Raw genomic sequence first — 9347 nt, forward strand, 5'->3', positions numbered from 1 at the left:
AAAAAAAAGCAATTGCATCTTTTCTCCATGATCACCTAGTCCTTGTGGAGTAGACGAACAACGATTGAATGAACCTACCGTGTTCCCATACAATAATACCACCTTATGGATCAAGTGGATCATCTACTCACATCACATGTTTTTTCCACCCAACTAATACACAAAAGTAATATTAATTTAGGTGAAGTTCATGATGCGTGGCTTGTTTTACTTTTTAGCAATTAAAAAAAAAAAAAAAAAAAGTTATTTTAGTACCAAATAAAGTGGTACAGAAAAAATCACAATTTACTTAGGTGGTGAGTTATAATTGGTGAAAAGGTGACGATGGGATACCCTTCTACCAACCACAACTCACACAACTCACCATATAAATGAGTTGTGGGTTTGTTTTTTGGTGCTACTTTACGTTGTACGAGACTTTTCCAAAAGAAAAAAAATAAAAAGACTAGTCTTTGTATTGCTATTTGTTAAACCCATCTGATTCACAACTATATAATAACGATTCGTGAGAGTAAACAGACGCACCAAGACTCAGAGAAAGAGAGAGATGGTAGAGTATTGTGTAACAGGAGGAACAGGGCTCATAGCCGCTTACCTAGTGAAGACCTTGCTAGAGAAGGGGCATACTGTCAGAACCACGGTGCGGGACCCTGGTATGTGTCAACATACGCTAGATCTTTTGTTGGACTGGTACCATTTTCTTCAAGATTTTCCGCTAAAACAACAAATCATAGTATAACTATTCCAAAGTTGTTCCATTTTTTCTCCTTCTTTATTTGACAGGGGATGTGGGAAAAGTTGGTTTTCTCTTGGAGTTTAATGGAGCTAAGGAAAGGCTTAAGATCATGAAAGCGGATTTGAGGATCGAAGGAAGCTTTGATGAGGTACTACAAGGCGTTGATGGGGTCTTTCATGTTGCATCACCGGTGCTTGTCCCATATGACGACAACATTCAGGCAAAATTATTAATTATGTTATGCAGCATACCAGTTTTCCAGCTAAATTGTCATATGCACTTGGAAGTGTTAATATATTGGGTAGACCAAGAATAAATTTCCTCAATTTTCCAACTGCGTTTGGGTCCGGCTGATGCGTTTGTTTGTGTTTTTTTTTTTTTTTTTTTCAAGCGTTTCAGAGGGACAACTAGCACTGTTTATGTATTGTTTATTCATTGTTTATACACTGTTTATGAAACGCACATCCATTTTACTTAGAAAAAAAAATAAAAATCGGTTTTACGGTATTAATTAAACATTTAAAAATTATTTTGCTATCCATTTTTCAGTTTTTAGTTTTCAATTTTTTATAAAATAAGTTGTATCCAAATGGATCTTAAATATCGATTTACACTGGTCTATATAAACTGTCATACAAACATTTATAATTGATATGAGAATATTCACATTTTAACAAATGAGTCTCACGGCACTATTTATACATTTAAAAATTATTTTACTACTGTGTCCTCAATTTTCAGTTTCAATTTTCGACAAAATAAGTTGTATTCAAACGGACTCTAAACTGTTTATATAAATTGTCACACAAACATTTATAATTGATATGAGAATATTCACATTTTAACAAATGAAAGTGAATGTGAAATAACTAAGGTCAAAAACGTGATATGAGAGAACAAAATCCCAAAGAAAAATTGCGCATTATAATCCTCCCAATGTACAATGATGGTCAATCTCCAGACATTAATGTCCTTGGTTTCTTGATTCTTTTTGAATGAAATATTACTACAACGCAGAATTTTATAAATGCCACTGATATTTATGTAGGCAACTATGATAGATCCATGCATAAAGGGCACCTTGAATGTGTTGAGCTCCTGCTCAAAAGCGAGTGTGAAACGGGTAGTGCTCACCTCTTCCTGTTCTTCAATAAGATACCGTGATGATGTCCAGCAGGTTTCTCCTCTGAATGAGTCACATTGGAGTGACCCCGACTACTGCAAACGCTACAACGTAATTACTAACACTTACACTTCCTGCTGCATCATATATAGAGCCACAAAGCTTTTGTTTTGAATGTAAAATGTAGACTGCAAGTTATTTTTCTGTTGCATACATTCTAGAGTAAAGTCTTGCTGTCCTGCAGCTATGGTATGCATATGCAAAGACTTTGGCAGAGAAAGAAGCATGGAGGATTGCTAAGGAGAGTGGGACGGATCTAGTAGTGGTGAATCCATCTTTCGTGGTTGGTCCCTTGCTTACACCACAACCAACCAGTACCCTGTTCATGATATTGGCCATTATTAAAGGTTGAGTTTCACTACCATTAATATGTTCTAATATTAATAGATGTTAATGATCAATTTAAGTTGTTTTGTCCAACTAGTTCAATCCTCATCACCCAGAACACAACAAGGCATGATGGATGAAAAGCAAGTAGATTACAAAGACATTGTTAAAGAAAATTTAGGGAGAAAATGGGCTTTTGCTTTTCTTTTTTTTTTTTTTTTTTTTTTTAATCCAGCATTTTGTCCAATTTTCCAAATTAATTAGGGAAATGTCCTTGTTTTAAAATTTGATTTTCAAAAAATCGAATTTTAATTTAAAACTCGATTTTTGAACAATTGAATTATAACAAACTGAAAATTAAAAAAAAAAAAAAAATTGCATGGAACTCGAGTTCATGGAGCTCGAGTTCCATGCAATTATTTCTTTTTAAGTTTGATCGCCCCATACCTATAGCTGCATTTAGAGAGCCCTATAGTGATGTTTTAAAATGAAACTCAAGCTCCATGAACTCGAGTTCCATGCAAGTTTTTTTTTTTTTTTTTTTTTTTTTAAATTTGATTGCCCCATATTTATAGTTACGTTCAAGGAGCCCTATAGTGACGTTTTAAATGGAACTTGAGCTCCATGAACTCGAGTTCCATGCAATTTTTTTTTTATTTATTTTTTTCTAAAGTTTGATTGCCTCATACTCGATTTTCTACAAATCAAATTTTACATTGAAACTCGATTTTGAGAAAATCGAGTTTCAAAACAGGAACATTTCCCTAATTAGTTAGGGAAATGGGGCAAAATGCTGGATTTTTTGCGCGAAAGGGGCAAAGGCCAATTTTCTCCGAAAATTTAGAATACTTTCAAGTGGTAAGAAAAATTATACTTTATAACTCTAAACTATACTTCATGTTACACTTTACATCCTAAAATTTTCGAATGAATGTTTTGCACTCTAAACTATGACTATTACAATTTGCACCCTGACGTTATGTTTGCTACTAACTTGGATGAAAATTCAAAATTGATGGTATAAAGTGTAATAAGGAGTATAATTTAGGGTGATAAAGTGTAATTTATATTTTGTTTTTAAAACATTGAGAAGATGAACAATTAGGTTTTTTTATGTAGTGCCATATTTTTTCATCAAAGTTAACAATAAAATTAACATCTGGATATAAAGTGTAACAAGAATCATGGTTTAGGATGCAAAAAGTACATTAAAAAAGTTTAGGGTGGTAAAGTATAATTTTCCCAAGTTTTAAAGCATTATTAGAAAGAAAAAGTTACATTTGTTTTAGCTCTTCAAGTGAAAAAAGTAATTCAAAATTGATTTTAATCCATACCTAAATTTCTTGCATGCATTTGATGCTAGATGGTAAAAATGGTCCCCTGCATAAGAAGAAACGAAGGTAAAAATAGTATGTTGGACTTGGCCAATTCCACCCAAGATTATTAATATGATAAAGATGCTAATATGTAATTTTCATAATTGAATCAATGCTACATACCGCTATCAGGTTTATTTATTTATTTATTTTTATATCCTTCTCAAAAAAAAAAAACAATAATAATAATAATTTTTACAAATCAGATTAGTTTTTCTTAAGTTCAACATCCTTTTTAACCTACGAATTAAGTTCCAGAAGCTTTTTGTTAGGTACCAGAGGCGAATATCCAAATCAAACGATTGGATTCGTGCACATAGACGATGTCATAGCCGCGCACATATTAGCTATGGAGGAAAAGAAGGCATCTGGCAGGCTTATATGTTCCGGCTCAGTAGCTCACTGGAGCCACATCATTGAGATGCTCAGGGCCAAATATCCTTCCTACCCATTTGAAAAAAAGTGAGTGAAACAATGTCATAAATTCTTAATGACTTTATTATGTTTAGCTTGATAAAACATTCTGCAGAATCATCAGAAGGCTTCCTCTATACTTTTAGTAATTATAAAACTTTGCATTGCTTTTAGTAATATTGTAATGGCATTGTAGGTGTGGCAACGAGAAAGGAGACAACAACCCACATACCATGGACACCACTAGGATTGCTCAATTGGGATTTCCTCCATTCAAGACCCATGATCGAATGTTTGATGACTGCATCAAGAGTTTACAAGAGAAGGGATTTCTGTGAAGTTTAAAATGTCCTTGACAAACTTTTCCTAAACCTTGCTAGTAGCGCACGCTTAGAATTACCCGGAGAATAATGTACTCTGACCAATCAGACATGAATTCATGGGTCTCTTTTACCAATACTTTCTGCTGAACATTTGATGTGGAACTCTACTGCATTCATCAATTTATTGCAAACAATTTAGAAATGAGATCAATTAAAAAAAAATAAGGGTAAATTATAGCTTATCCACCCATGGTTGGCCAAAATTAAGGTTACTTTTACTTGGGGTTTGAAATTTGACACTTTGTGTTAGGGTTATATTTTCTACGTATTAGCATATCCTTTAATAAAATGCATTTTACTTAATTGAGTAGATCTAAGATGTGTTTAGGATATTAAGAAGTGTGTTGATAAGACAAAATAAGTGGTATCATTAAAAACATAAAGATTGAACCAAGAAACAAGTGGAAAAAAAAAAAAAAAATATATATATATATATATATATATATATTGAATCTCAACACAAGATTGACACTAGCATCTGTTGAGACTTAATGAGTAATTCTAGCCACAAGCTCAACACCTCTCGATCTATCGAGTTACGCAGATTCAGAATTCTCAGATCAGAATTTCGGCCCATGATAACTTGGATTGCTAGGGTTTTGTCCACTAAACTCCTAGAGCATATAAAAGTTTTATTTTAAAGTCATAAAAGACATAAGAGACTCAGATTAAAGAACTCATATATCCTATAAGAAGATACTACATTCTTGTACACCTTAGGGTTTTGTAACTAAGTGCTTCTAGATCTTCGGCATGCTTTGAAGTGAAGAACTTTGCATCTAACAACAAACATTAGTTGTTGGGAAGTCAGACACGTACTGAGATTCGTGCATATAGAAAGAAGTCTCTACAAGATCAAGTCCAATTGGGAACTGGAATAAAGGTTCAATTGTAGGTTGATATTTTGGGATAGTCTAGGATAGTGGTAAAATTCCTTATACTTGTAACTGCTTGTTCTTGATTAGTGGATTCTTGGGAGTGGTGACATAAAAATCACCCGGTGGGGTTTTTCTTTGTGAAAGGTTTTTTCCACTAATCAACAAATTACTATGTCAATTTAATTTCCTCTGCACTTTAGTTTCATTGGTGATTTATGTGTGTCTCCACGATTTGCATGTAATTTGACCTAATTAATCAACTTTGTTAATTGAATTAATTAACCGGGGTCAGTCTATAACCCAACAAGTGATATCAGAGCGGGCACACTATGATTAGGTTTTAATCTCTATTATGTGATCCATTGGTCCCTGCTAGCTTGGATCGTAGACAATTGTTGATTATTCCTCCTCCTTTTTATAGCTAGCTATTTAAGTGGGATAGAGAAAACCTACTGAGCTTCCTACATCATGGGATGATGATAAGATCAAGGCTGCAAACTTCAATAGTAAAGCCTTGAACGTCTTGTTCATTGTTGTGACGAATGAAGAATGACAAATGAAGCCTTGAACGCCATAAAGCACTAGGCATAGCATCCAAACAAAGTTTTAAGCACATGAACACATAGATCTAACACAAATAAATATCGCAAGAAGCACATAAACATGGCAAAGAGCAAAAGCAAGAAAATTAGACATATCCTAGCCTAAGAAGGCTAAGCCAACAACATCAAAGCAGTAAAACATGTTAAGAAAGCAAGTAGACATACTAGGAAAGCAATAAAACATGCTAGGAAACAAGATAAAGCAAAAAACATGCTAGGAAAATAAAAGAAAGCAAAAAAACAACTATAAAAATTAAATGGGTGTAGATAGTAGCTAAAAAACTACATCTACACCCCTTAACCTCAAATCCAAGGTACAAAGAGAGGAAGATGAGAGCAAGAACACTACCTCTTGATTGATGAGAGAAATGAGAAATGAAAGGTTTTTGTGTGTGTTTTGGATATGAGAGAGAGAGAGAGAGAGAGAGAGAGAGAGAGAGAAACTGCCCAAAAAATGCTCCAAAATGCCCAAAATTCATTTTTTTTCCCTACAATCTGGGTGGTCTAATGGTGTTTATACTACTTGGCACTGTTCCTAAGGCTCGGTGGCCCTTTAGGGTGCATAAGGTTAGGTACGTTGAAGTTAGCAATTTTTTTCTTTTTTCTTGTCTAACTTCGATCGCATATTTGGAGGCCTTCTTGGACTATGGTTGAGATGATATTGGTGTCCTTGGAATGGTATGGATGTCTAGTTTCCTAAACACTAAAGAAATTGAAAATCAATGGTGGGATCAAAAGGTATGGCCTCGGGAAGTGAGCTAATGCACCTAACACAATTTTCAAAATATCTTAACTATTTTAATTCCGATTTTGATCCATGAATAGTCGTTGGAACGGGAATTTAATAATCTTTGTAATGACAATGGTTCCCACCCATTTTAAGAATCGGATCAAAATTAGGTTTTTAGGTCACTTTCGGGAGTCAAACTCAGGTCAAACTTGGTCAAAGTTGACAAAAATCTTCGATATCATCAGGATGGTTTTGACCAATTTTGACCTTTGGTCTACCCTATGTTGACCACCAAAGGTATTTTGGCCATTTTTACCTAAAATGGAACTTTAAGTGCTCTAATGCCTGAATGGGTTGTACCATATCAATCTAGATGTTCCCACGGTTGCTTGGTTAAAAATTTATATTTTTTGGAATTTTTAGGGTTTGGCACGCAAATCAAGGGCGGACAAAGTACGGTATCTATAGCTGCCCCTTCTTTATCTAACATCTCGATTGCAATGAGAGATATTGGATAAAGAACGTGATTCTGAATTTTGTTACCCTGGATTTTGTACGAAAACTGCATTGTTCATGGGTCAAAAATAGTCTCATCCTAGTAAGGCTGGGCCGTTACAGAGGATCTGATCATCTCTAGGTATTTTATTCTCAATTTGACATTCTTTGGCACTAAGAAAACTCTTCTTCTTTTTTTTTTTTTTTCTTTTTTTTTTCTTCAAATATGTTAGTAGCAAAGCATCTAGGAAATAAGGCTCGAATTTATCATTATTGTTATATTTTTGGCATTTATATATACTAGTGTTTAACCCGCAATGCGCGGGATCATTTGAAATCTCATAAGTAGAAGAGAAATTTGGCTAATAAAATCAATTTTTAAAGAAAAAATTTGTTGCAAAGTGTGTAAGATACGTTAGTTTTCAATTTGGACCATCCATTCAACACACTATTATTTTAATCTTTTGAACCTTAATTTAAATTGTCTCATGTTCAAACATAATAGCATAAAGGAAACAAGAAATGCGAGAATAACAAAAACAAAAAGATAGTGAGATGATGTTTGGTTTTAGGGACTCCTTCCATAGCATATGGTCAACTTGGTGCTACTTCAAGTCAAGTAGGCTATTGAGAAACATGGCTTGGCTATCCATCTGCTCGGGCGTATAAGCTTTAGATTTCGAGGAGCAATTCTAGATCTTGATTTCCTGGTAAGAACCATCTAAATATCTAGTTCTCTGGTTGATGGGACATATGCACTTCTGCTTGAGTAGCTCGCACATGTCAGTGGAGTGGCCAACCATCGCCCCATGATAGCCACAATGACTTTCAGAAATGTAAGTCTCTGATGCAAGTTTAGGTTGGATCTCAGATGCCATCAATTCTACTAACTTCGCTTTTAATAGAATTGGCAATAGCATGGATAACGGGACAGACAAAAGGTCCAAGGCAACTATGCCACTTGATTGGGAAATGTCATTCCCTTGATTGTCTTTGTTCAGTAACAGAGAAGGGTATGGTACTCTATGAGGATATGGAGCCGTTAGGGAGGCCTGTAATGAGTGAGCCCCCTTGATCTTTATTCTTGATCAACACATTAATCTGACTCTCACAGCTCATTGTAGAAGAATCGGTTACTGTGGCATTTTCAAATTGAATGATGTTATTGTTGATCAGGCCTTAGATCACCCCCCTAGGGAACTTGCATTCTTCTAGGCTATGTTTTGGGCTACCATAATGGTGCTCACATGTCTTGAGCGGGCCAAACTCACCCGGAGGGGAATCAATTATACGTCTCGACGAAATTGGAGCCACTAGGCATTCTTTCAATAGTATATGATATAATTTTGAAATTGGCATAGGAAGGAGAGGAAACTTTTCCAGTGCCTCTTGGACTTGTCGGTGCCTCGCAGGAGCATCATCATTTTGCTTGGATTGGCTTTGCCTTGGTTTGCTTTTTCCTTAAAGAGTCTGAATTGTGGGAGCCACGTGACTCTTTTGCCTTCGAGATCCCTTAGATCTCTTTTCAACATAAGATATTTCATTGGCATGTCCCATAGGTGCCAGGGCATCCATAACATCAACTCTACAAGTCAGGTCACTCGTTAAGGTGTCAATACAAAGGTCAATCAGCCGATGCATAAGGTGAAGAAGTCTATCTTGCTAATTTTCCAAATGCTCAATCCTTGCATTCGACCTGGCAAGTGTAAGCTACTTGTTAGAGGCCATACAACACTCAACTTCTTCTGATTTTCCCTACTAAATAATTCCTTGGTCAATTAAGCTCTGGACCTCCTTGTTGAACTCATCACAATCTTCTAATGAGTGTCCCCATGCTCCTGGATGGTATTTACAAGTCTCACCTGTACTTCCTTGCTCCTTCAATTCCTTTAGGCGTATGTATCCTAGATCCACTAGAGCCACAAAAGGCTATCCGGGTATCCATGCAGATCTTCTGGATCAAGACGGTCACCCATCTCTCTCATTATTTCCTTCACTTCCTCACCCTGAGCATCAAAGGTCGTGTTAGTGGCAACTTTAGATTGCGTAGCACCCTCGAATATTATGGCATCGCTATCAATCACGCTTTGGATATTATGCCTTAATAGGCAACATTCTTCTATCAAATGCCCATGAGCATCATAGTGAAACTTAAAAGTCTTTGAGGGGTCATAACCTTCTGGAAGATTGGTGATCGGCTTAGGGACGATTGGAATGATTAAA

At 35.5% G+C, this 9347-nt stretch overlaps 1 protein-coding gene across 4 annotated transcripts; it reads left to right on the forward strand.

Moving 5' to 3' along the window:
• Positions 1 to 443: 443 nt before the first annotated feature.
• LOC126689989 (tetraketide alpha-pyrone reductase 2) lies at positions 444 to 4561 on the forward strand. Of its 4 annotated transcripts, none has more exons than XM_050385151.1 (6): positions 444 to 653; positions 751 to 884; positions 1785 to 1970; positions 2104 to 2266; positions 3895 to 4084; positions 4233 to 4561. In XM_050385151.1, exons 1-6 carry the CDS (start codon positions 548 to 550, stop codon positions 4372 to 4374), a joined length of 921 nt encoding a protein of 306 aa, XP_050241108.1. In that variant the 5' UTR covers positions 444 to 547; the 3' UTR covers positions 4375 to 4561. The 4 variants fall into 4 exon arrangements, with proteins under 4 accessions (XP_050241108.1, XP_050241096.1, XP_050241114.1 ...); XM_050385139.1 differs by having other exon boundaries at positions 446 to 653; positions 751 to 956; XM_050385157.1 differs by having other exon boundaries at positions 448 to 653; positions 784 to 884.
• Positions 4562 to 9347: the final 4786 nt, after the last annotated feature.

The sequence above is a fragment of the Quercus robur genome, chromosome 1 (assembly GCF_932294415.1).
Source record: "Quercus robur chromosome 1, dhQueRobu3.1, whole genome shotgun sequence".
Lineage (NCBI taxonomy): Eukaryota > Viridiplantae > Streptophyta > Magnoliopsida > Fagales > Fagaceae > Quercus > Quercus robur.

Excerpts from the sequence above, each read along its gene's own strand:
- LOC126689989 (XM_050385139.1), top strand. The coding sequence starts at position 548 with ATGGTAGAGTATTGTGTAACAGGAGGAACAGGGCTCATAGCCGCTTAC. Across the intron at positions 1,971-2,103 it reads ACTACTGCAAACGCTACAAC|CTATGGTATGCATATGCAAA; the intron begins GTAATTACTAAC and ends GCTGTCCTGCAG. Across the intron at positions 4,085-4,232 it reads TCCTACCCATTTGAAAAAAA|GTGTGGCAACGAGAAAGGAG; the intron begins GTGAGTGAAACA and ends ATGGCATTGTAG.